General features: G+C 44.6%; 1 protein-coding gene and 1 long non-coding RNA gene across 2 annotated transcripts in view; one reads left to right on the top strand and one right to left on the bottom strand.

Moving 5' to 3' along the window:
• Window positions 1-909: 909 nt before the first annotated feature.
• ft (cadherin-related tumor suppressor fat) overlaps window positions 910-27485 on the bottom strand; it is a 55666-nt gene continuing 29090 nt past the window's right edge. Inside the window, exons 2-14 of the mRNA XM_022817190.2 lie at window positions 26477-26883; window positions 26144-26342; window positions 15813-16017; window positions 14388-14531; window positions 13489-14153; window positions 12789-13294; window positions 11480-11733; window positions 10911-11292; window positions 10461-10668; window positions 5712-10203; window positions 5073-5526; window positions 4637-4848; window positions 910-4505 (exon numbers count right to left, since the gene is read on the bottom strand). Of these exons, the coding sequence (XP_022672925.1) occupies window positions 2203-4505; window positions 4637-4848; window positions 5073-5526; window positions 5712-10203; window positions 10461-10668; window positions 10911-11292; window positions 11480-11733; window positions 12789-13294; window positions 13489-14153; window positions 14388-14531; window positions 15813-16017; window positions 26144-26342; window positions 26477-26883 (10431 nt within the window). The 3' untranslated portion in view covers window positions 910-2202. The remainder of the gene's footprint in view (window positions 4506-4636; window positions 4849-5072; window positions 5527-5711; window positions 10204-10460; window positions 10669-10910; window positions 11293-11479; window positions 11734-12788; window positions 13295-13488; window positions 14154-14387; window positions 14532-15812; window positions 16018-26143; window positions 26343-26476; window positions 26884-27485) is intronic.
• LOC147758858 (uncharacterized) overlaps window positions 17122-27485 on the top strand; it is a 43972-nt gene continuing 33608 nt past the window's right edge. Inside the window, exon 1 of the long non-coding RNA XR_015319505.1 lies at window positions 17122-18588. This is a non-coding gene — a long non-coding RNA (uncharacterized LOC147758858). The remainder of the gene's footprint in view (window positions 18589-27485) is intronic.

Genomic DNA, 27485 nt, shown 5'->3' with positions numbered 1-27485 from the left:
CGCAACGGCAAACATCTGGAAGCAGCCCTAAATGATGAGTTAATTCAAATTTTATCGATTAACAAAATTAAGCAAACAGTAAGCTTATTTTTCCAGAAGTGTCCATATATGATACGAGGATTAATCAGCTAAGTTCTAGGATTTGCGATATAACAACAAGAACTATCTACGCAATCAACCCAAGTGTTTTTCGCTCCTCGTATCCGTTCCCGAATACAATACACGTATATACCACTTTTACAATTCCTTGAAGCCCTTCTCTAATAGAGAAGGTCATAGAAACCCGAGTCGGTTTGCTACCAGTATAACAAGATTATCGAGCAAAAAATCTATATTCGTAATGAAGCGTACACCTGTGTGTTGTCACTTCAATTAACGAGCTAGGCTTTCATATAGAGTTGTGGCCTCTTATTCCGAACGTACTAAAGTAATAATATCAAACTTTTAGAGAATAATAATTAATTAATAGTTCATTAATAATTAACAAAAATATTTCATTAGCAATTTATATCTCCTATTGTTTGTACTTGTTCTCTATACTTCTAAAAAAAAACTCTAAAAAACTAGACTTCAATTTACAATCCAATTTATTGTATTTCAGATCTGGCACACTGAGTGATATTTTAAGGAAAAAAAATCGACATTTTTAGCTAATGTATTTAAAATATTTTCATTATTTTACTCGACTACACGCTACACCTTGTCATATTCTTAAATACGCCAAAACTAACCAAATACAGATAGTTCTCGTTTCCAAACGAGTTCTCTCCCTAGCTTTTATCTCCAAGCATTTTTTCAGTTCCTTTTCACATTCTTGTACAACACATAACCGCGTCCAATACAGCCTCTATATTTAAAGAGTAAAATATATGCGAAGACGAATACCAGTATTAAATAAAAGGGCAGAAATACAATTTTTAGACATTTAGTCCATTTATTTACTGTATTTACGTTTATAAGTATTTAGACTGCAAGTCGATATTTACACTTATACATATACACAATAAAATTTTGATTTGTTAATAACGAGGCGTATTTTTTGTAGTGCCGTTTGAAATGCTAGAGTTTCATCCTTAATCTTGATCTGGTCCCTTAGCTGCTCATTGCTAAATCACACGGCGCTGTACTGTGCTATGTTTACAGCAGAATTATGAAAAATGTTGCTTTAGGCATCTAAAATAAATGTCCAAATAAAACTCTACTTAATAAAATCAACACGTACAATTGTATCTTGCAGTATCATTGTTTTTGTCGTACTATGGCCTCCGCATGAGCAGTGATTGATACCGATTCAAATAGAGGTACATTTTATCGTGCACTACGTAATCGTACGTGTTTCTGCAATGCTCTATACACTTTGTGTTATTATTTTGCTTACGTATATGCAATTTCGCGAGTATTGTATTCGTTTTTTTTGTTCATTCAAAGCTTGTTTGGTACGCTGACGCACGCTATTGCCAATGGCAATGGAAACTTGCTTACGCAATCTCCTCACCTAACGTTTTCGTCTACTGTCTACGCATGGAATTTGTTAATATAATTTTGTATTTTACACTGTACAAGTGGCACGTATTTAATATTGGCTCGAATTTTCGCCGCTTTGTGCAGGTCAACGCTTGTGAGTGACCCTCGGATGCTGGCTACGATGTGAAAATTAGTAAAAATGGCACTTTGCACACGATATTACGAGAGATCGACTGCAATTTATTTTATTGGCCAAAAGGGTTCAAGGATACACCATCGGGTTCAAGCTACCCGTGGTTTCACGTATATTTCGGTATAAAAAAGAAAGAAGAACTTAAAAAAGAAAATGCAATATGTACAACAAATTCGCCTATACGAAAAGGGTCTACTATGTACAACACTGGGTGTATCCGTTGAATTTTACTGTCAATGTTTTCTGCTAACACAACCGCCTATTAACATATCCGAAATTGAACCGAAATTTCTATATATATATTATGTACAGTTCGTTTTGGGGGTTTGATCGTAGCATCCTTTCCCGTATGCACTTGAGAAGTCTACCTACTTTTTTGAATTAATCCAACTTCGGGTACTTTGTAACAATGACACCATAACGTCTGCCATTTGAATAGGATCGGCGGTTTGATGAAGCTAACTTATTAACAAGCGCATCGATAAGTATCGGTAATTCTAAATTCTAGTCTCTATTTCTGTATATGGCAGTTCATACTGTCGTTACTAAACGTATTCTTCTTTCGTTTTTGATTGACGACCACTCGGGCCACGATGATTGGCGCTCCGGTTTGAGTATGTTGAGTCTTTTGAAGCTTGGCGTGAATGGGCAATGTTGTGTAAGCTGCCCCCATGAACATTAGATGCGTGTGTATTCGCCGTGTGCACACTGTGTATGCTACCATGTATGGATGCACGTTTCGTTGAAAAGTTCGAGTCTCGGGAACCCTGCCGCGAGTGTACAATCGGAGCCCCAGCTGGCATGGAACAAAACGTCGAGTCACGTGAATTCTGCCGTGAGTGAGCAGCTGCGGCAGCTGTGCCTGTCGCTCGCAATTGCGATAATGATCCAATGCGTAAGGGAGGTGGCTGACTCCAAGCAGCTGATAAATTCCAATCTGTAGTAGGTGCTCCGGGGGGTCCTGGAGGCGGAACCTCGTAGGCATGGTTTCCTGTGTTATAGATCTTATCCTCTAGTTCCGTATCTGTGTTGTTGTCCACTGTTCCGTGCCCGTAAACACGCCGAGATTCCGATGGTTGTTGCCGGCGCTTCGATCGCTGGCGGATCTTCTCGTAATTGTGCTGTCCATTGTATTCGAACTCCGAACATGTAAAACTTTCGTTACCGCCAGATTCGTCAGCGCTTGAGTCATCTTCACGCACATCGGTGTTCGCGTCTCCGTCGTCAGCATGTAGCGAGTTCAAGGCATGACCAACGTCGTCATCGGTATCAGATGTCACGCCGTCTAGAGTACGTACGAGGCTGGAATTGCGACGGAAGTTAAGCCTATCAATTTCATCTTGTGTGAGGCCTAGCTCTATTTCTCGCGTAGGTGTGCCCTTTAACTTCGCTAGCTGAACGGTAGTCATCGGCTTTGCGGGTACTGAGCTTACGGTTATTTGACTTTGACTCGATGGCGCTTGACTGCTGACTGGTGATGTGAGTCCAGAACACTCCGAAGCGCCCATTGTGCCTTTGCCTGCCAACAACGCTCTCTGGATAGGCTTACCCGAAATGTCCTGTAGCGTTAGGATACGGGGTGCTTGTTGGGACATCTCACTTGATGGGCTCAGACGCGCTAACGGTGCGCTGTTCTGTGATAATGCAATTCCCACACCGCCCAGAGGGCTTAACCGTTGAGACAACGCGCTATGGTTGGTATCTCGAGCAAGCACAAGACTTGAAGAACCGTGAGAGATGCTGCCCGGACTAAGACGGTGGGCCGAAGCTGCATATGGTGGAGGAAGTGGGACGCTGTTATTTGGCAAGTGTTTGCCACCCTGTCCTTTGCGAGCGCCGTCGCGGAAGGCCTTATAGTGATAAACGATGTCGATATCCGAGGGGGCAATACTAGAAGCGTTCTCTAGGTCGTAACACTCAGGTATTTCTGAACTTAGAGGTGCATTTGTAGCTTCAGAGTTTAACAAAGCAAAACGTGGCATGGGTGTTGAAACCACGGCGTTACCATCGAAAACTTTGGCGTTCAAAGGCAAGATAGGTACAGCGGACAGAGCGGCATCAGGAGGAACTCGCATGATCTTTTTCGGCGGTCCTGCGTGAGGACCATCTAATCGGCCACTTGTGACACTGGCTGCATTATTCTGAAGCATAATATCCTCTTGATTATTATTCGTTACACCATTCGTGTTCGTCCCGCCAGCCACGTACGTGTTCGAGATCTTATCTTTAGCTTTGTTGCCCCCTGTTCGCTCTTGTAGTTTACACTGTTTAAAGGTCACATAGCTGGCCAATAGGCCGCAGATAAGAATTGCAAAAAATACAACCACCGCGATGACGCCGATGTTTAACGGGTCACGAGCAGAGCCCAAAGCACCTCCGGCATCATCGCTACAGCCCACGGCAGCGGATCCCCGCACTGCGAGTGAAAAATACGTAGCCCGGGTCGCATTAGCGTTCGCCGTTTGTAACTCGCCGTTGACTGCTATGCGTCGTATACAGCCTTGTAATGCGGGTGTCGACATGGCACGGACTAGTTCGTCGCTTCCAGTTGACTGTGCTTGATTCGTAGGATTTTGCTGATTTAGAAAAGGTTTAGGTGGACCGCCAAAAGCTATCACTGAAACGAATGGGTCAAGAAAATCATGGACACCGCGGCCCATGTGACCACCAGAGATCGTAGCGGGAAAAACACTTCCTTGTCCTGTAGAAGGTGGACGGAGTTCGACTACGGCATGATCGACGGAAAGGCTAACCCAAAGCGCGGGGTAATTATAACGAGTGAGTGTTACCAAATGCCAGGAGCCGTCTGCAACTGGAATATCTATTGACGCTGACAAAACGCGTTCGCCTGCACGGAGCAAATATGCGAAAAATGTTAGGATGTTGGTTGTACTCGGCGGTTGACCAGTCATATAACAATAATTTGATTTTTGTAAGCATACAAAGGAAATTCTCTTTATGTATGCAGTGGAAACTTACCTTTATATTGAGAACGATACGTAAGGGTCCCGGCAACGAGTTCTAGCAAGGTAAAGTCTCCTTCCGATTCTGACAGTAGCAGAAGTCCTTCGAGGTTTTTTGTACGGAAACTAAACGAGAGAGTTTTTGCCGGTTCGGGCTCAAGAGAACGCTGGGACGACATCGGGCGGTTGTTTCCGCTGTTGCTAACTCCACCGTGATGCAAATGAGACCTAAAGTGAAGCGACGATTCGTTGAGCAAGTCTCTCATAACATCTTAAAAGCACCTTCTTTCTTAAGGACAGGGCGTCGTTAAAAATACGGTATGGTTGATTTTTTTGTTTGTAGGTTGACCCACAGCGTTCACTTTGATATCTCTACTCGGTATTTTTAAAGGAATGAATTTATTAAAATTGGAATTTTTATGTAGACTTTGTAAACATGGATATGCTTGTACCTTTTATGTTTTTCGTTGGGTGTCATCTCGACAAAACCCGCCCCGTTTGCTGTTAATGAGAAGGCTTGCTCTGGAGCGTCTAGTGCCGGTCCGCAATCACTTGCAATTAGTCCAGAAGGGCAAACACATGATGCCGAGAACCACTCATCGATACATTGACCGCGCAGACCGCAAAGATCATTGCCTGATCCATAGGTTGTAGTTGGTCCAGACGAGGTTGGAGTGCTTCCCGGCGTTTTACCGACGCTGCAAGGATCCGCAGGGCGAGGGCATTGATCAGTGACGTGTGCCGACCTTACCGGCGCATCAAGCTGTAGGCTTTTGCCATTTACGGCCACAGAGTGGACACAGCCAACGAAATCATCCGACGCCAGTTGCCCAGGACGCTCCACGATTGACTCCACGAGCGGTAGCCCACCCAGGTAAAGCGGATAGTTGTTGAAAGAAAGCGTGCCTATAAGAAACAAGACGCATTGAAAAAGACTAGTTTCCTTATAAGCACGCATTTGTACAAGAGAAAGTAGATCTATTCACAACGATTCACTTAAACGTATTTAACTACGCTATATAGGGTCGTAGAAGTTCCAATAAAAGGACGTGTCTTGCATCGTATTGACTTCAACATAGGATTGGACATACCTGTGTGACCGGTGATGGAAGCAGAGCAGGAGGTGTTACCCGGCGCACAATCATCGCAGAGTTCACCATGGTGCTGGCAAGAAGCAACGGCCAGAGCAGCCGTACGCCCATTGCGAATGACACTAACCTTGTGCCAACGTCCGTCAGCGAGGTCACCACCGGCACTCACGCGGCTAATAGCTGATCGTGCACCTCCAAAACTGAACCGAGCACGTCCCTCAACAAGTTCAAGGGCGACGAAATCGCTGCGACCTCCACTTTGTCCTCCGTAATTATAAGCTAATAAGGCATCACGTTTACTGGTAGCGAACACGATCGAGATATCATTGGTTCCTGCTCGCAAGGTAGGGAATTCCATAAATGAGTATGGGTGGAAGCCGAACGTCGATCGTTCACAGTGGCGTCCATAGAAGTTTGCTGGGCACGCACAACGGTACCCGGCAGTGCTAGTTGACGTGGCTCCGGGAGTCTCTGACACACAAGTGCCGCCATTACGACAGCGGTTAGGTCTGCATCCATCGCTGGTCTGCTCGCACAGGGCGCCTTTAAAGCCCGGTCGACAAAGGCAGAAAAAGGCGCCGCCCCCAGGAGCGCTCTCACATGATCCGCCATTACGGCAAGGGGTACTCGCGCAGGCGTCCACTCGCTTTAATTCACAGTGTCGGCCGTGTAAATGCGGTGCGCATACACAACGATAACCTTCCTTCGAATCGTAATGACAGGTGCTGCCTGAAGCGCACGGGTTGGGCGAGCAGGGTTCTCGTTGTATTTCACAAGCAACACCGGAAAATCCTGGTGGACACGCGCAGCGAGGACGGCGTAACACGACAGGCGTCGTTATAATCCTGCTGGGAGAGCTGCTGATTTGCAGACGGCCGCGGTTCTCCAAACGTGACTGGCAGTGAGCTCCGTTGAGGCACGGTCGAGCGTCACATGGTTCGTAGCCGACAGTGAACATCGAAGCTAATTCGGCAGATTCGCGCAACGCTGTCTTCACTTCCGATGGCAAAGCATAAACACCTGATCGTTTCTGTACGGCCAGCGTTACTTGGAGCGAATGGTGATGACTAGGCGGAGCTTGTTCGTAGCCTTCAGTTCCACTAGGAACAAGTGGAGGTTCCTCTTCCGCAATGCTGAACACAAGAGGAGTCCCAATGTAGCTAGTGGCATCGTCAAGCAGCTTTACGAACATGTCATAATCTTTAGCGGATACGAAGTCGTCAGCTGATATCCCTTTCGTCGTCCGTAACGTGACAGCGTGTTTGACAGCAATATCATCAAATGATCGGAAGTGTACCGACACGCTAGACCTCACATCAGGATGACGGCCATCATTGCCACGGACGCTGAGGGAAAAGTTCTGTGGACTCTGGGTGCGACGGGCATGTAAAGAGCAGTGTCGAGCGAGACTAAATACGGAATCTTTGCCTGAGTCACTTAGACGACAGGAGTAATCTCCGACGATGTCAGGATCAAGCGGGGCCACTTCGGCGATTTTCCCACCAGGGAACACATTGTTTAGCACCCAAACGATGATAGTAACGTCGCGAGGACTCGATGGGTTGTCGTTTTTATCACGAACACGAACAGTGATGCATGTACGAGACTTGTGTGTAGGTACTCCACTGTCATGCGCTTCAACAATAAAGCTCAGCTCCGGAGTGGTTTCTCGGTCGAGCGACGTCGTTGTGCGCACGAGACCACTGTGACGCTCAATCTCAAATTTATCCGCATGTGGACCGCCGACCAGCAGGTAAGTGAAAGGTCCGGCGTTAGGAGGAAGATCACGGTCGCGAGCGCTCAGTGCCATAACCGAACTGTACGCGGGTTCATTTTCTGCCACATAGCCGATCATATCTGCGTCGTCGAAGTATGGAGCATTATCATTTATATCATCGACAGTAACAAGCAGAGTTGCAATACCAGTTTGTGGTGGAGTTCCATTATCGACCGCTCCAATGGTCAGGTTGTATTCGGAAACCTTTTCGCGGTCGAGGCGAGACGCCGTATGTATATCACCAGTGTGCGGATCTATTGCAAAGGCATTCTGGTTGTTACCATTTAAAATGGTATAGTAGAACTGATTGTTGTTTGGTCTGACGTCTTTATCGGTTGCAGTTACAGTCAGAATGTAGCTTGCTGTTTCGGCGTTTTCGGAAACTTTGGCTTGGTAGATTAACTTGTTAAATAGCGGAGGATCATTTCCGTCAAGAATCGAGATGATCACCTGGGCTTCATCTGTGTCGTTCCCACGAATCGCACCACGGTTTTTAGCGATTGCTGTTAGAACAACACGAGCCTCATCCTCGCGGTCCAGTCGCCGTGCTACTGTTAGTACACCTGTTCGTGAGTCGAGCTTAAAACCTCTTTCGTTCGAGGCTCCTACAAGGAAGTAAAGTACCTCACCGTCAACGCCAGCGTCCTCATCAGTTGCTTTCACTGTTCCGACCACACGTCCAACGGGGTCTGATTCGCTGGCTTGGAACTGGAATACGGGATCGGTGAACTTTGGCAGAAATTCGTTGCGACCGAGAATCTCCACGACAAGCTTGCATGAGCTGAATTGGACTGTGCCAGGATTACTAGCGACGATTTCAAGCTCGAATTGTTTCTCCGCTTCAAAATCCAGTGACTTCTTAGCAACCACTACACCGGAATGTGAATCAATAGCAAATCGATGACCAATTGTTGGACCCAACAATGAATATTGAATAACCTGATTACGTACAGAATCTGCGTCAGTGGCTATCAGCTGTGTGACGACGGTATCAATAGGCTCATTTTCGAATACTGCAGCGTGAAACTCGCTTGCGTTGAACAAGGGTGGACAGTCGTTAACATCCAATATCGTAATGATGAGATCGACGCTCGCAGAGAGCGCCTTTAATCCTCGATCCTTAGCCACTACCCGAAGTAAATACTCCCGATCGGTTTCATAGTCTAAGCTGTTATTGACCCTAACCGCACCACTTCTTTCGTCGATCAAAAACTTTTCGCGGGCACCAAGATGGTCTTCTAGAAGCTGGAGTTCGTAGACTATCATTCCATTAATACCGTCATCAGCATCTGTCGCGCGAACTGTCAAAACTTCAAAACCTTCTACGGCATCCTCACCCACGCTTGCCTGGTAAATCGAAGACGTAAATACGGGCGCGTGTACATTTTCGGCGGTCACCTCGAGTATGACATGTGTCCGCGCAGCTTTCGCTGGCACGCCTCCATCCCGGGCAATAACCCACGCCTCGAAGCATTGTCCCCGACGGCCGTGAACACTGCGGGTGAGGGTCAGCCAGCCATTCTCCGTATTAATGCGTAAAAGTCCACTTTCGCTGGCATTACCTTGACTAGCTAAACTGTAAAAGACCATTGCGTTTACCCCTTCGTCAACAGTATCTGCTGCAATCAGCTGGGCTAATTTGGAATCAGCTGGCATCGACTCAGGTACTGGGATAAAGTATAGATCGCGTTGGAAGACCGGTGCATGATTGTTACTATCTACGACCTGAATGATCACGGTAGCCTCGGATGACAAACGCGGTTTCCCATGGTCGGTAGCGATGACCTGTAAACGATGCACGTTCTCGTGTGATAGTCTTCCTCCGCCGGCGGGTCTATAGATAAGGGGTCGCTTTGAAGTGATGTTTCCACTGAGCGGATCAATGCGGAATAGATCCGACGGCCGTGACAAAGAGAACGCAATCGTCGAGCCAATTTTGTCCCTATCGGTGGCTCGGACCATTCCGACAAACGTTTGCACCTCACGTTTTTGCTGCTGTTGGCTTTCGGCGACAAGGAACTCGTACGATGGTTTAGAAAACTCTGGTGCATTATCATTGGCGTCTAAGACAGCGATCGTTAATGAGGTCACCTGTTTCCAGGCTCCGTCGAAGACTGAAACCTTTAGCAGATACTCGTCACGTGTCTCACGGTCGATAGGGCCAGCCACAGTTACGTCTCCAGTATGCTCATCAATAGCAAACGCACGATCAGGATCGTCAAATAGGGTGTATGTCGCCTGAGCGTTTGGCCCGATGTCGGCGTCTGACGATGTAATTCGAATGACGAAATGACCAATTGGTGAATTTTCCGTTACATTTGCAGTAAATAGCCGGGTGAAACGCGGTGTGTTATCATTTTTGTCAGCAACATGCACATAAACCGAACATGTCCCTGTTCTTGTAGGCGTGCCGCGATCGACAGCTTCAACAATCAACTGATAGTGGTCGATGCTTTCCCGGTCGAGTTTAGCAGTAGTAAATATCTTTCCTGATCTCGCTTCAATTGAGAACGGTGGAGAAGTCGATGGTGGTGGGATTCCAGCTTCGTTCGGCGAATCAACTCTTACCCCAACTGACTCTAAAGTACCCACTGGGATAGACTGCGCTAGCTGAAAAACAACTTCACCATTCTCCTCTTCATCCGCGTCTGTAGCTTCGATTTCCGTGACAAATTCGGGGGCTTGTTGTTCTTCCAAAACTGTTACATTGTACACCTGTCACATTGGGATAATTCAAGGTACTAATTTAATTAATTGTCGCTTTGGCGTACTGGGTAGCGCGCCGGGCACCCAGCTATAATAATATTCTAGATTTTACTGTTTCAAGCTTTGTATTTGAATAATATCGCACCCCCAACCTTAAAATTGATTCTCATTACGTTGCTAAACAGAATGCAAATGTAAAATAAATAGGACTTTTTAAAGCACACTAAAAATATAAATATTATAGGTAATGTCAAGGCAATATTTACCAATTGTTTGCAGATCGGTGAATTGTCATTGACATCCGTAACCACGATGGAAAGTTCGGTAAAAGCGGCAAGCCCCGACACCCTATCTTCAGCTTGCAGCCACAGTCGAAATGAGGGGGTAGTCTCAAAATCAAGTGATTGGACCACACTTACTTCGCCATTCTGGGCGTTTACCGAAAACACGTTATCCATGTTACCGCCAGCAACGCTGAAAATTGATTAGTTACAATTAAATACGATTGATTGGAAGAAAAATAAGCTGAAACGTTCTAGTTCTTGGGAGAAAAACCTAGAATAGGAAGATTCCATTTTGTTGAGTAGACAATATTTAAAAAAACAGGCACTTTACTATGAACATACATGAATTCGTCGTATTTGCCCTAAAACAGTATCATTACTACTTCGGTGCGACCAATAATTTGCGTCACGTTAGATTACAGCAAAACTAACCCATAAAGGATTTCTGCAGGACGAATAGATGTTTTCGCTTGTACTCTTGTCAGACGCTTTCCCATGGGTGCGTCTTCGCCTATGATGAACTCCCTTCGTCCAGCCAAAAACACAGGAAATTCATCATGTTTGTGAACTCGGACACGAAGCGTCGCATTAGTTGATAAAGGCACTACGCCTCTATCAGTGGCGAAAATCCGAATTTCGAATGGTACGCTGGAACTGCCGAGGCTGCGAGTTGGCAAACGATGCGCCAACTTCACCACTCCAGTATAGGCATCCACTTGAAATAGTCCAGCATCAGATCCTGCTAACTGATAGGCCACACGGCGGTTCGCACCCGAATCTGCATCACGTGCTTGTGTTCCAAAGACAAAATGTCCTAAACATATAAAAAAAAAATAACATCAGTTTTTGCGTAAACCTATAAAAGTCACAATTAGTATGTTATAACGCCATGTATTTTACAATAACATCATACGCACTATTTATAGTTTACGTAATCAAACAACCACAAAAGGGCAAAATCATCAGCGGGAAAAGAACAAGTTGTCCAGTTCGAGCCGTACCAGCGTTGGCATTATCTGAAATTCGGATTTCATAGACGCTCCTGTCAAACTGTGGCGCGTTATCATTCTGGTCATCAACATGAACTGTCACGTTGACCTGGGCTCGACGACTTCCATCGCCTCCGTTGCGGTCTAAGCAGTTAACGCGCAAATGATACACAGCAGTGGTCTCGCGATCAAGAGGACGCAATGTCCGCAGTTCACCAGTGCTGCCATCTAACGAGAAGAATTGACTAGAATCTTCAAGAGAATACCTGTTTAGAACAAAACCAATAGCATCCTGAGTTAGATAACCTTTAACACGGGTAACCACATGAAATACAATGAAATGCAGTAGTATGATGAACATGCACACCGTTGGTGTGCCATTGCGGGTTCTAACCTAATAAAAAGAGACGCATTTGTGTAGACTTTCAAATGACGGGTTCACAATCGTCCGTAAAAACCATTTATTATAAGAGTACGAAATCAATCTAGTAACTACTAGTCACAATAAACGTTTATCGTGCCACGTTGGACATTAACGCCCTCTGCGGGGTATGCGCGCGGGCGTTGAAATTGAGACGTTTTTATATACTTTGCTTGACTCTTCCTATCAAGATAGTTTGTTGGTTGACTGGCGGACTCCATTAGTGTTACAGAAATATTGTCTACGTTATCTTAGTCCGTGTATGTCTAAGAACGTTTATTTTAGCTGCGTATAAACGCACACATAATATATACGCAGCTACTAAATGGACTTCAAACATCCATAAGAGAGGATAGATACATCACGCACAGATATCAATACAAACGTGGATGTATTATACGCGTGACGTAAGAGACAGACCGGAAGCACGACCAATTTGTTCAGTAATATCCATAAAGAGAGTGCCTCGCTGATTAACTAAATCCCGTCGCATTTACATGAATCATACAGAAGAGATAATAGATTGGTAGAAACTTGACAAAAAACCGCAATAAATTGCTTGTCAACTGAAGCTTAACACAGATGATTTTTTTCATATATACAAAAAGCGTAAGTTAAATCAACGGTGAAGGTTTTTGAACGGCAACGGATTATGCAGTACGTGTCGAAGTCAGATATGACAAATACAATAAAATTCTAACAAATATATTTATAACGGCCTTGTTTTCCGTTCTCGAGAAAGCGCTTTTTAGGTAGGAAACTTATGGGATGAAATAATGAATGATTATGAACCTGGGAATAATGGAAACGTTTGTTAATATCAACCAAACGCAAAGCTGTATCCTGGTCTGAATCACCTTTTTGTCTTTTCCAAGTACTTTTTATCTAAATCCCGCTTACCTGAGTTGTGCATTGAGCCCATCGTCGACGTCACGCGCCTTCAATATATGAACAAAAGTGTCCGCAGGCTGATTTTCCATGACGTGCAACTCGTACGAACCACGTTCAAACACAGGCGAGTTGTCGTTAACATCGGCCACCCGCAATACAAGCGATGCTGTTCCCGTTAGTCGCGGAGAGCCTGAATCGACTGCGGCGATTGTAGCGTGAGCAAGCGGCGTGCGCTCCCGATCGAGGCTACGTAAAATGTAAACATCACCTGTCGTTGAATTGACGCGGAACAGCGAACGATCGCCTGCTAGAAGCCGATAGTGGAGTTCTCCTAATTCTGCATCGGCGTCCGAAGCTGCCAATCTGCCAATTAGCGTTCCCCCTGGAGGCACAGGGGTATTTTCAGCCAGAGCGGCCTCGTACGGTGAATGCGCAAAGGTAGGCGCTCGATCATTGACGTCCTTTAAAGTGATACTGACTGAAGCTGTATCGTAACGTGTTTCACTGGCGCTATCCTATAAAATTTAGAAACCGCACGAAATTCAGATAGTAAACTTGCTGTCAATGTAGAAAACCCTAAAAAAGAGAGTTTAGGCCGTAATCCGATCTAGTATATAGTTGTTTCGGTATAATGAGCAAATTTGAACGCGCTAATTCTCCGCGTCATCGAAATCATTTTACCGTTCGCGTTTTATGCATAGGTGTTTACCTCAGCTTGTACGGTGATAACATATCGGCTTTTACGTTCGTGGTCTAGAGTTTTCCTGACGCGTAGCGTACCGCTATCTTCATCGATTACAAAGTCGCGATTTGGATCACCAGCAACGATAGCGTAGCGCACCTTTCCTGCCGGGCCTGCGTCAGCATCAGTGGCCGACACGTTGAGTACGGCAAAGCCTGTCGGGGCCATCTCACTAACGGTGGCACTCCATTGTGGGCGCTCGAATTGTGGCGAATGATCGTTATCGTCCAGAATGTTCACAGTAACCGCAGCAGTCGCTGAACGTGCCGGTGTGCCCCGATCCCTGGCTACCACGTGCACAACATGCATTGCTGCTCTCTCCCTATCGAGTATGCCGGCCACTCGAAGTAATCCATCTACTGAACCAATCGAGAAGCGCTGCTGTCCGCCATAGCTCGAAGACATGCCATTGTGACCGCTATCGCTGGCAAGCGAGTATTCCACAAACGCATTTGCTCCTTCATCACCATCGACGGCTTTAACAGCCATTACAATGGCATTGATTGGCGCATTTTCAACAATGGAGGTTACGTTGGGGGTAATGAAATTTGGCGTGACATCGTTTACGTCACGTACGACTATCGACACCTGACACGTCGATGAGAGGCGTTGCGATATAACTGCAGCTCGATCTGTTTATTAAACGTACGCAAAGAGAAAAAATAGACACAACTTTAGTTCAGCAAGGAACTTATGGATGCTAGTCGTGCGCGTGTCAGGCTCAATGACCAGTTCCGTGACGAAAAGCAACATATTGGCACAACATTTTCAACATTGGCATTTTCAACAATCACGTTTGGAGCTATTTCTACAGATAACAGTTAGTCCAAATATCAAGCAAATCTAACAATAGGTCGTCTTCATACCTTGAGCAAGGACAACTAGGTTATATAAAGATTTCGTTTCTCTGTCCAGTGGCAATCGGGTGGAAATTACACCTCCGTCTGAGATCGAAAACTGTTCTTCGTCATCTCCTTCAAGGACTGAGTACGCGATATCACCGTTTAAACCTGGAATACGATATATAAATGACATGAACCTCTAATAACAATTTGCGCTGGTAATTAAGTATTTGTTAAACAATAATAATTACACAAATAATAATTGATTTCAGCCAACAGTAGTTGTTCCGTCAAGGATTACCTATATTAAGGTTAATCGACAAAACAGATGTATTTTTAATAAAATAAAAAACGTATCAATAAGTAAGATACATTTACGCGTACATAAAACCAATCACGTGTTATTATTTGCTAGTTATCTTTTTCAGTAAACTTGCACTTGTATAGCGGTCTTTTTTCAGAGCGCTTCACGTTCAGTGATTAAGAGGAGCAAATGTTTTTACCGAGCTAAGGGCAATATATACGCATACCCTACGTACAGAAGCCTATACACGTAAAAACAATAAACATCAACAACTATCAGTCTGTCATAAAAGTGTTCTAACAGCGACGGAAGCTTCTACCAGTAACCTCGCTGCCGCGGCCCGAAGAAGCGTCGTTCAGTACCCACAGGCGCCGTAACTTCTTTGCTGATGCCGTTTGTCATCATCGCATTATAGCCTCTCGACAACGTATAGACAAGGGGCAAGTAAAAGAAGGCGAACAGCAGGCTTCGTAAATGTGTTCGACTTCGCTATTCGTTGTTAGTGGTTGATATATTTTCGAAATCTCTCGTTTGGCTTGAATTGTCTTCAAGCATAGAGCAGAGGCTGAAGACCTCGTGTGTGCCATTGTGAAGTTGCACTGTCGTCTTTATACAAAAAAGGTGTACCCGACAATAGCAAGGTACGGTCAAAGTTCTATCTGAAAGACACTGTAAAATTAGGCGTCCGACATAAATAAACACATCAAGTAATGAGTGCAGAAAGACAAGAACGAAAAAGCAGGACTTTCAGGCCGCATCAGCTAATGTGTTGCTGAGATTTAGGTACGGTACAAGTATTTTTAAATGGAATGGTAAGGGATCAAAAACGCGGAACGAAATCTAATTATACTTAATACTCATCTCCTTTCATACAGAATAATTAGCGTGCTTATTTCTATATTGACTTGTTACCTTACATCATGAGAATATGATAATAATCGACGCTATACGGTAGTACTTACCCGTCCACTTCGCCCAGTTAAGTTGTAAAAAGTGCAGATACTATTGGGTCGTCAGCTAATATGACACGCGTTACGTGGCATCGTCGCGCCTTAACCGCTAAGACCACTAGAATAGGCACTTTCTGCATTTTTGCATTGACGCTACTTTAAGCTTTTTCAAAAATCAAAAATACTAATGCTTACCGCCATCGAGGTCTGTAGCCTGCACCTTGATAACCTGTGAGTTAACTGCAGCATCCTCTGTCAGTTCGGCTGAGTACGATTGAGGATCAAAAATCGGTGCATTGTCATTCACGTCTACCACGTTAACGTAAACTGTTGCCGTAGCTGAAAGACGCACTGAGGATCCACCGTCTTGGGCGAGTACAACCAACACATAATGTTGATACTGTAAAAATTCCGCAATTGAAGAAATTAAATGTGCTTGCAAATTAATTTAGTTTTTTCAGTTCCGTTACATAAAAGTGTAGGTAGAGAAACGTCTATTTGGGCTATTTTTTTTTTTAGTTGTCTGCCTTTTCGATAGTACAGCCGCTTGGCCGGAAGACCGAGACAAATGAAGATCTACTGATCAATAGTATTCCATCTGAACTTTATCAATGAGTCATCGGTAGAAAGCACTTTTTTTTATTCACGAAGAAAGGTCCTATAACGATAGGTCATAAACTAAAAGAAACCAGGAGTTGGATCAATCGGAAATTTTCTACAAACCTAAATCTGCGTCTCATCTCAAAAAGTTGACTCTAGAGGGAAGCTTCTATAAAACTTCTTCTTCTTCTTCTTACGAAACAGTATTTGTAACCAATATAAAGTGCCTATATGCTATCTTGATTGTCAGACATTTTTTACAATTCAAGTCATAAGAGGAAATCCTTGGTTTGTGCTGCTCCTTGCTGGCAGCTCGCGCACACTCACGACATCGACACCACTGCGTCCTTTACTGAAATCTCCACCGTCTTTGTAAGTGTTATTGCGTTTGGAGAATGTACAAGTTGAAGTGTTTACACACAATGTGATTGACACAATGATTAAAAACTGTAAGCAGGTTACAAATAATTGCGTGATGTGTCGTTTTTCTTAGCGCAATCGATCTTCAATCTTCCTAAGTACAAAGACTGAACGTACCTCTTCTACTCGCGTTCTGAAATGCAGCGCCTTTTTATTTGCGAAAATAGTGTGCTTTTCCTCTATTGAACAGAATGTGTCATATTCAATTTGTAGCAATGGATTGCGAGTACGATCCAGATCAGTTCCCCTCGACAGCTACTGTGTGATTTGGCTTTTCTCACTTTCGACAATGGGTAGTGTCTACTTTTCGATTAAAGAGGGATAAAGCTCAAATCGTAATAAAGGTAAGATAATATGCTTCGGCCGCCGAAGCAATGACAGACATCATAAAAATTTCGATATATCACTAGTCAGTAGTCTTTCCGTTCTCTCCCTGCCGAAATGTAGGCTTTAATATACGAGTGTTTACTAATTGTTGCATCGCAACAAACTAGCACGATCGCATGTTCTTCTAAACTACTGGTTGTAGTTTTTTTCGGGTGCAAACATTCTGTTGTGTGGTTCTGCCCGAACGGCCGGGAGAACGACGACATCTATAAAGTGCATCACATTGCAACAAACACGCGCGAGAAAGACAAATCGACTTCTATTCTTCTTCTATTTGAGGCACGATCGAAACGACGAAATAGGAGCAGAAAGAGAGCGAAGTAAAGCAGCGAAGCTTATCAAACGTTTCAACAATATTCTCTCGGCTGCCTCAGACCGGCAGCGGATACGGAAGCCAATAGCGGGGACTACCAAGAGCAACTAATGACCAACGCGGACCAGCTTCACTCTGTATAGTAGTAGTACTAAGTGGCCAAAGGGCTAATATCAACCAACAAGTCAGTCGACCCAACTAGCCCAGCAAGCAGACTAAATGGCCAGTGAGCGGACTAGCGAGTGACCGGCTTTCGTAAATACATCTGGTTCATTTGAACGACCGCCGCCGACAAGCAACGTCGATCCGACCGAACCATATCGCTCTCTCTGACGGGGTCGTCCGTTTCGTTGCGGAGGAATTTAACGTGTGAGAACGACGCCAAGCAAGGCGCGTCATCAGGCGCCCCGCCAACAGCGTCAGCGATTCGCTAGCCGAGTTTCGGCTGCGTCAATGCCAATGTCAACAGCAGCTTGAAACAGTGGGACGACTGAGTGAAGCGGTGTGAAATGAAGTTGCCACCGAAACTACTGAAGTGCGCGAGCGAATACGGACGGGAGCGACTGAGCGAAAAGAGTAGTGCGAATGGCTGAGGGACAGAACTGCTGCCAATGACTTGTTGCTAAACCATGTTGGTCGAAGATCACTACAGCTGCTGTTGAAGAACAAGCTCAGTCAGCGTCTCCAGCAGCGGCGACGAACGAACCGGGACTCGTTTGAAGCGAACCCGAGGGGGCCCTTTGACTTCGCTTTACTTGATTTCAACGATTGCTGGCGCTTGGCCGACGTTGTTTCGCAGCAAGACTGTAGCAGCCGCCGCCGCCGCGCCACGGAAGAAGCGTCTACCACTCGAATACACGTGCTGCTTCTGCTGGTTATAATACTGATGTTATTCAACGTAGTGGTTTCGACTCCACACGCTCAATATATAGACAACAGTGACGGAACGGTACGAATCAACCGGTGGTTCGGTTAACTATGGCGTGCGCTGCTGGTAGTTTCTGCTTTTGCTGCGCCGACGACGACTACTGCTGCTGCTGACTAGTGACCGCCGACCAAACATCAGCTACAAGCATTAAGCGAAGCACAGCAGCAGCAACAAACGGCTAGAGGAACTGACACGGCCTAACAACCAACTCATCAGGCGAAGAACGAAGAGGACTGAGACAGATCGAGATTTTCCTAAAAATAGAAGACCACGAAAAAAAGGCACAATAACGCTATGCAGGAATGGAGGGAAGCACACATACGGTAAGGACAACAACAATATTAATAATAATTAACAACAACAACAAAACTACGTAGAACAGGTAGTTATCGAGGAGGCAGACAAAGAGGAAAAAGAAAAGCAAGCGAACTACACGCGGTAGTAATAAGTAAAAACGGCAGCAGAGCGTTTAGCCACTGGTGTGGCAGACTTATATTCGCTTAAGACCTGTATACGCTTATGGACACATAACGCTGCAGTGACTGCGTCACTAGCAATGCTGGCGCTAAACGTCTGCCGACCTACCGGCGGCGAACGGATCGACCGATCTCCGCTAGAGAACCGCCTGCGGAATAAGAATATCGCATGAAAGTGAAGGCAGGATTAAAGAGCGGTGAGTCAACCCGAAGCAAACGAAGCCAGGAAGGAAAACCGGTTTGGGTGAACGGAGATAGCTGAAAAAGAAGACACAGAAAAAAAAAACTGTACCATTGTAGGACTGTTAAGAAGACATGCAGAAGCCAAAGAAGATCGGAGGGAGGTGAAAACAGTTGTTACTATCCAGCGGCGTTTGAAGAACGTCGCAAGACGTCACTGCGGCCGCCACACTGGCGTAGACGGTACTGCACTGTTGAGTCGAAACCAGTCAAGGCAATCCAATGAGTGAACCGACAACAGACCACTAAGCGGCTATAAAGGAAATGGTGACGGCTAGGCTGGTTCGCTAGTTGTATTTCTTTTCAGTCGCGCGGTTCTTGACATGGTCGGAGGTCCTCTTCCCTCAATCTGTGATAGATGAGTGAAGAAGCACTAAAGCCCATTTGAATGGGCAAACTCAACGGGCCCAACCTTCGTGCAGGCTCATAGCTAGTCTAGAAGTGCGCCTCTTTATGGGCCATACAAATACGATACGCAGAAGGAGAATGTGCACGTACATATTATATCATACAATAGTATAAACTATATGTATTTAATAGTCGAATAAGATTCTTTAATAGATCTTATAAATTTCTATTGATCCTGTTGGGCCGACGATGAACCTGGGCGCTTATTTTCACAGAATATTATACGAATGCGTTCATAGTAGTATCTATTTTCGATACGGACTTTCAAAAACGAAGCTTGGCGTGCAGGTAAACAACGAAGATCGTCAATTTGAAGAGGATACACGAGAAAGAACCACAATTACTCTGCCCTATTCATTGAACACGCTGTGTTGAAGCTGCCAAGGACTTATATAAAGAATGATAAGTTTGAGCATCAAGCTCACAATCAGATTGTGCTATCAGTTACGACCACACCGTATGAGTCAGCGTAGATTATACAGGCATAGTGAGGACAAGTTGATTAGTCAAAAGTCACCTTTCTCCTATTTTCGCTTGGATCAAGTTCATCAAATGACACAGCGTTCAGAGCGCGCTTCGTCGACTTTGCATTTGTTTAGCTTGTAGTCCGAAGATATAATCATGGATATTATCCGGAAGAGTATTCCCTGTGCGCTTCCTCTGTCTCTATACAATTTTAGCTGGTCAGTGGATTATATAATAGATTTAAGTAAGCATGTACAATATCCAGCAGACTACATTTGCACATCAATTACATAGTCTCTCTGCTGGCAACGCAAACTATTGTTGCTGGACGCTATAACATTAGAACGTTTCGAGTTGAGACCAGTAACTCCTTCTCCAGCTCTGTCATAAAGCCCATTCATTAGACTCGTACAGAGTGAGCAACAAATAAACCCAAATCAATATGAAAATTGGGATCGTTTAGTATATATATTTTGTTGTTGTTTCGGATGCGTTTATACAATTGCGCCGGCAATAGTTCTTGCCATGGCAAGACATCTAGCATGCTATATCCGTCCAACTGAGGTCTTCTCCAAAAGATGCCCTAGCAAAACGAGACTCTACTGACTAATGTTGATTGTCAACTAAGTCATGAAGCTGCTCTTCAGATGAGCGCTAACGTTCGGGTTTGGGCATACGTTTTTCTCTTACTTATGATTATTTTATTCATTTACTAATGTGCACGCATACATGCGTTGATGGCGTTCAAACCACGTGCAATGATGCATACACCCGGCACAAGTAGCACATCAGGGATGCATGTCCGATAAAATGTGCTGTCAACGATCTTCTGATAGATTAAAAAAGAACAACAAAACCTTTGCTAATTGGTAAAATTATCGATCAATTCAGAACAATTTTACCATTAATACAGTTGTATATGCTTTCTGTTATATAACAAGCAGAATCCTAAAACTCGTCCAGACAAAAATCATTCAATAAAGCTCGATTGGAGCAATTGTATAAGCATAAACCGACAACGCTGCGCTTCAACTTCTAACAGTAAAACGAATAAAAAATTTTGCAAAGCTGACGACCAATGCAGCTCATACTACTACGTGTTGCAATAGAAGAAGAAGAAAATATCTTCCGTGTTTTAAACCCACCGCGGCTGCTGTAATGGCCATCGAATATATCGTTCCTTTTGTCTATTTCGGGCAAAGCTAGAACAGAAAAGAAATCGAATTTTTCAAGCCATCAAATGCCTTACTGCCCAATTTCAGTATAGATTTGGCTCCTTTTCATAATATCTGTGAAAGTAATTTCATCCCTTTGATGTTTCTTTTTCCCATATTCTCCTTGTGTTCTGTTGCGTTGGGTTCCTGTTTGACTTCGTATCCTCAATGCCCCCTTCGTGCCTCTTATCTGTAATACAATGCAGCGCGATTCCGATGTCACAAACCGGCTAAAGCTGCGAGACGGGTGCTTCCACCGCGCATACCCTCCTTAGTGCCCTTAGCTCCTTGTGCTTTTTGTAGACGTCATAACGCCAATGGTCCACGACGTTCCGGCATCGAAAGTTTCGACGAGCTGCGGAAGTGGTAAGCAAGTCAGCGAAAGACGAACGATTTTAGTTATTCAAACGAAGAACTGTCAGTTAAGCCGCGGGATGACGCACGCCGCTTATGAGAGCTCGTCGACCACACTTTGCACTACTTCCCCCTGCCCTCGCGTTGTTGCCGTTGTCGTCACAACGATTTATAATGCCTGTCCTATGCGATAAGCATATCAGCTGCATTGGTGCGGTAGCTCGAGCAGCTTTTGGAGTTGGTCACAGCGTCGTTAGGGGACTACTGTTGCGGACAGCGAGCCTGCTTATCATCGTCTTCTGTTCATATGTGACGATGGCGACGGCGATGACATTTGCGGATTATTTTACGGGTTGACGCGACCGTTGCGATCATATCTCCACGAAACCAGCGACAAAAAAGTGCGTTCGTCCGAGATATGATTTCATAATCCAAATATTCGCGGCTTACCGCCTGGACTGTCTGTAATGACTTCGTCGTCTTTCGTTCTCCCCGTCTCTCCCGTCGGCCATAGGCAGAAAGTAACATCACTCTGTATGGCGGAAGTGCGTTCTGTGGGATTTGTAGAATGAATCGCGGGGGACCAGCAAGCCGAGAAACAGATGGACCTTTTGTACCAAAGCGGATCGCGCGATTTTTGTTGGCTTTAAGAGTGTTTGTTGAGTGATTGAGAAAAAGGAAAATTGGACGGACGACTCCGTCGTTGTTGAATATCTCCTACTTTACGTAGCCGGACTGGAACCAACACGAGTTAGCTCGTCCCCGTTTGTCCATTTCGTCAGCTCTTGCCATGCGATACCACGCTACGCAATGCACATAACGCTCTGCTGTGCGTATATCAGCGATGCGCGAAGACAGGAACGCTGCTGTTAATGAGGAAACGATAAAGACAGCGAGATAGACTTGTCTTTCTGTATTAGATTAGTAAATCGTCGATGATGTTGGCTTGCGTCTGTCCGCTGTACACACGTATTTTGTACACGTAAATATTCCACATACGGAATCAACAGCAGTGTGATCAACAACTGCAACGTTATTCAGTGAAAAGGCATCAGTTTCGTACGTAGACTCTTCCGGTCATTACACGTCTTGCCGACCTGATCACTCGTCGAGGTGGCGACATTTCGTTGTCACTAAAAAGGAAGTGGAGTGTCATGTCGTCGCAATATTGATTATTAATAAATAATGAGCTAGTGCTCTGGTATTTCAATCAGCAGCGGACAGGTATATAGGATGCGATATGGGCGACTCAGAATTATTACCTGGTAGAAATTCATACTTTTAATGACTGCTTGCCCTGTGGCTGTTGTAGTTGTAGTAGAAGCCTCAAGTTGATTGCCGGCATTGATGAAGGACCTTCTCAACCCTGCCTGATTGTAGATTGCTAGGAGGAATTATCACATGATGCAATCGTAATTGTAGACAATATTTTTTAACCACGATCCTTTCACGATCTATTCGTGAGTCGAACACCCGTGCCAGGACGACAGTCGCACAGCATGATTTATCATATATATGAAAAATTCTGTTGAAAAGCTTCATTCGTCAAGGTTGGTTCGGCGAAGCCGATAGGATCTCGTGCAGGCTAATGTATATATAGATCTCGGTAATCCACGGCACATCCGCAACAAAATGTCAGTTGAAATTTCTCATACCCAGGAAGTAGGTGTATGGTCGAATAACAAATAGGTCAATTCAAATTTTACACATGTCGAGTCACCGAAAAGCTTTACAGTAACCTTTACATTTAATTGAGAGATCGCTGTCGGTTGACACAGGGCCTATTTTTGCAGCTGAGCAAAAGAGGGCCCTTTTTTAACCGTACAAATACATTTTTCAAACGGTATAGTACAGCGAAAGCTCTTCCTCACCTCGCCGTTGAAACGGCGATTTACCTTAATCGTCACAGGTGTAGCATTATGCTGTTTAAAAACGTTATCATGGTCAACGTACATAATACTCGCAGTTGACAACGTTGTTGACATGCAGCCAGCCCTCACGGACGATACAATCTGAAAGACAGGCATTTGCATACATTCTATCAAAACGAAGAAAACCATGGACGCGCACGCAGGCTCATCGGTATAACACAACCATGTTAACGCCGCCGGCGGCAGCGAACCCGGCCTCTATTAAATGCTATGCTTCGAAACGACGTTGGGAGAGGTTTAGAACAGAAGATCGGAGCACATTTATTCCAGCCAGCTTACCGAGATAAGGATCTAGGTAAGTCTATTGCGTTTCATTGAATTTGAAAAGCCGCCATTAGGCAGTTTATCGAAACGCATAAATTCATCAAAGCTACATGTACTACGATTTCCTAGTGGGACCGATAATTTTGCGGGAATTATAGGTTGGTTGACTCGTAATACTGACAGCGTAAGTATCGTTAAGGTACAATGCCATCAATCTAGATGATTATATTGTTTTCTGGTACGTTTCTGGAACAATGGTAAACATCTGGTTACCTCACGAGAAATCGAATACTACATAGTGTTGGCAATATACATATCGAATAAGCTATACAATGAACCCTTCGGCCAAATTTAGACAACTATCGTACATCTATGCATTGTTCTCTGTTCTAAGGCCACACCAACAGGTCCTCTCAAGCCATATACTAAATGTTACCAATTAATAACGCAAGCCGGTTGTGAGCTTTTGCAGCAGTTACGTTGCCGAATTTAGCTAGTTCTCTATTCACGCTCTCTGGTTTATTAGCATCACAAATGTTTACGAAAATTGGCACTTCGCGTTTTTCCGAAAACGTTTCAACCGTAGCTGCGGTTCTCCTCATAATGCTTCATTTAAATTCTATTTACTACATAGTTATTATTCGTCTAGTCGTAAAGAAAAGAATAGATTCAGAAAAAAACGATTGTATATGCATCTGCGTATGTTTTCAATACGAAGCCGTATCTCCAGCAAGAGTCGTACGGGGCCTGTCAATAAGTAACCATATTTTACCGCTTTCTGGCGACAGACGACGTTTTCTTTGCTAATGTTGCTTCTTAGAATTTGTAGGGACTCAATATCCGTACAGAAGAATTCGGTAACGATCGGACAGGTAGAATATATACTAGTTAGAAGGCATTTTAATGAAGGCAGCGATAAGAAACAGTCAGGGGTGTGGCTGACTGACTACCCCCGCGAGCGAAAATGTGGGCCAGGTCGCTGTAGCCGGAGACGCCACAGTTGGTCAGGTGCAGCGGAGTCAGAAGCCGCGCAAGGCAGCGCGACGCGAGCAAAGACGTGCCGTGGCCCCGTCTGAGCAAACCAGTCTATTACAACTACGAGAGCTCCCGCCTGTAGTTGTAGCCATATTAATAGGGTTGTCGCAATACAGAAGAATTATCGTCTAGCCCCTCGAGCTATTCCTTTAACGATACCACCAATTACTAATACCAGTACCGGCAACAGAAAGGATGATGAGCTTAGGCATGTTGGATCAGTGCTCACCTTTTGGCAGCGTTTGTCGCTTTCGGCCAGTTGTTTCAACTTGCTTTTCCTTCTTACGTATCTCTTTTGTTTAAAGTGGTGACTCACAAGATTGAGCGGCACAGCCAATGAGAGCTAGATCCAGCACAACAACAACAACAATAGCAACATATCAAAAATCAGTAGAATGTCTTCCGCCGCTAGTGCTGCCATTATAGCAACAGCGGCAACAAGTAGTTTCTGTTAAAGGCGCTCCTTCTACGTCAACAAACGAAGACGCAGGAGCTCTTTCGGTTCTGTTGCTGTCGCTGGTATTGCCGCGGCCATTTCGTAATCGCCAGCAGCAGCCGCACCGTCCGCAAGGCAGCAATGGCATACGGTTGCGTGAGAGCTCTTGGAGCAAGTAGGACGCACTTGACTTTAATGTATATCTGCTGCCCGCATGCATCTTCGTATCCTCGAACCGTTCGAAAAGCGAAGATGCTGCTCGAAGAAGGTACTTCGCCGAAAACGGAATGCAACGAGAAGCGCCATGCCAGGCCTAAACCGTTCACTGCTTGATGAGTTCAGTAAACAAAATACGCATCAGTCGGCCCACCAAATTGTCTCGAAGCGCCGTTTACTACCGAAATTGACTACTGTTTCTGAACTAGAGAAGCTTGGCGAAACAAAACACAAACTTCAAACAACAGATTCGTATGTATGTGTACATATGGGACCAACTTCGCTCTCTTTAACAGATATCGATCGAAAAATCGCCGAACTATAATACAATGTTCGCTTCCGAACAACTTACAACTTACAAAAATCAGTGATGAGGACACATTTAGTGTTTCCAGCAAGAGATGATTTTTAGATTAGAAAAAAATGTTACCAGCGATGAAACCAATTACTCATCATTCAGCTACATTTCGTTATCACTGAAATTGAACGGTCATTAGCGGACAGGCTTTTAATTTATGAATCTAACCCATAAAATAAATAGCAGCAATACTAGCGGAGTATCGTTGAAAAACAAACGATCTTGCAGTGTTTTCTACTGAACAGTCTTGCGGTATAGGGTAATTAGCTACTGGTGTCTTAGAATTTGATCCATTCTAATATCCTTACAGCATGGAGTTTCTTTGGAAGCTCATACTCAATAATTACATATAGTCGCACCATACATCTAATTGAATTGGAGATTCTGTAAGGCTATTAGGAAATTTTACCATCGCTAAAGAGCACGTTCATGAAAACCATTTTATAAGGTCCAAATGAGGTTCGGCTGAACGCAAGCGTACCTGTTCGTAGTCGAGGCTAGCAGTAAGAGTGAACTCCCCAGTGTGAGGATTGAGTGCAAAGAGCTCGTTACCCCAATCGGAGAGCAAGGAGAAGGATACTTGACCATTGGCACCAGCATCAGCATCCGAGGCTTTAAGTGCTCCAATGCGCGTGCCTCGGGCAGTGTCTTCTGCCACGTCGAACGATACAACTGACGAACTGCCATAAGAAATTAAGTAAAAACAAATTAGATATGTATAATAGTAATAATAGTATGGGAACGATTACGATACGCCAAAATTAAGTGATCGGTTATAGATTGAGGTGGCAAGGAAACCTTTTTTTCTTCTAACCTGAACACTGGCGGATTGTCGTTGGTGTCCTGTACGGAAACAATAACAGGGGTAAGTGCGCTTTGTACGCCATCGCTAACACGAACTGTGAACCGATGCTCAGGACAAAGCTCGCGATCGAGGGGTTCCGCAAGCACCACGTGGCCCCGAATTGGGTCCATTTGAAAAAGCCTATGGTCATTGTTTCCTTGTCCACTGCTGCATCCCGTCGAACTTAAATTCACGCTGTTACTTTCACTAGCGTCGCTCACAATTTCGAAACTGATCGAGCCTTGGCGATCGGGATCGTCTGCACGAATGGTCAACACGGTTGAGCCTGTAGGGGCGTCTTCAGACAGTCGTAGGGCGTACGGTGCTCCAGAAAAACGTGGGGGAGTGTCATTCTTGTCTGTCACTTCGACGATTACCTGAAAAATTGCGAAGATCGTCGAACGTATCGATTTATGTAATAGTAATTGAGGCAAAAGTGTACCTCAATTGATGTTAAGCAATAATTGCAAAACAGAATGAATTATCAGTTAATTGTTTTTCTGTCTGTCTATAGTTGAGTCACAAGCTGTAAACTCATATGGGTTAGTTGAAACTGTGTGTAGGTAACCTAACCTAACATGGAAAAACAAACATCTCTGTCCACACGGAAATAGTGGCATAGTAGGACATTTAATTAACCGCACCGCTGTCTCATTACAGCCCAATTTTGGGTCGGATTTATGTTATAGAGTCTTTAACATGGACGTTACTTTTAAGAAACTTCCATTGTTGTAAACTTGAACAAACATCGAACGTCGGTTAACATGCTCTCCGCCTACGACAATTATAATTATAGGCTAAAATTAAAGATGCGCGTTCACCTCGAATTCTATTTAGATGAGCAAATATAGCATCGGCCACTTGGCTGTGTGACGTGAGCTCCCTAGTTACTCATCCATAGCGTGCTTAAAATAGTGGCTTTTTGCAGCTTCGTACGTTTCTTTGTATGAAAAATGGTTGTATAGTGTACAATCTTGCA

The sequence above is a fragment of the Varroa destructor genome, unplaced genomic scaffold (assembly GCF_002443255.2).
Source record: "Varroa destructor unplaced genomic scaffold, Vdes_3.0 BEIS01000001.1, whole genome shotgun sequence".
Classification (NCBI taxonomy): domain Eukaryota; kingdom Metazoa; phylum Arthropoda; class Arachnida; order Mesostigmata; family Varroidae; genus Varroa; species Varroa destructor.
This window is presented reverse-complemented; position numbering and strand designations above follow the sequence as displayed.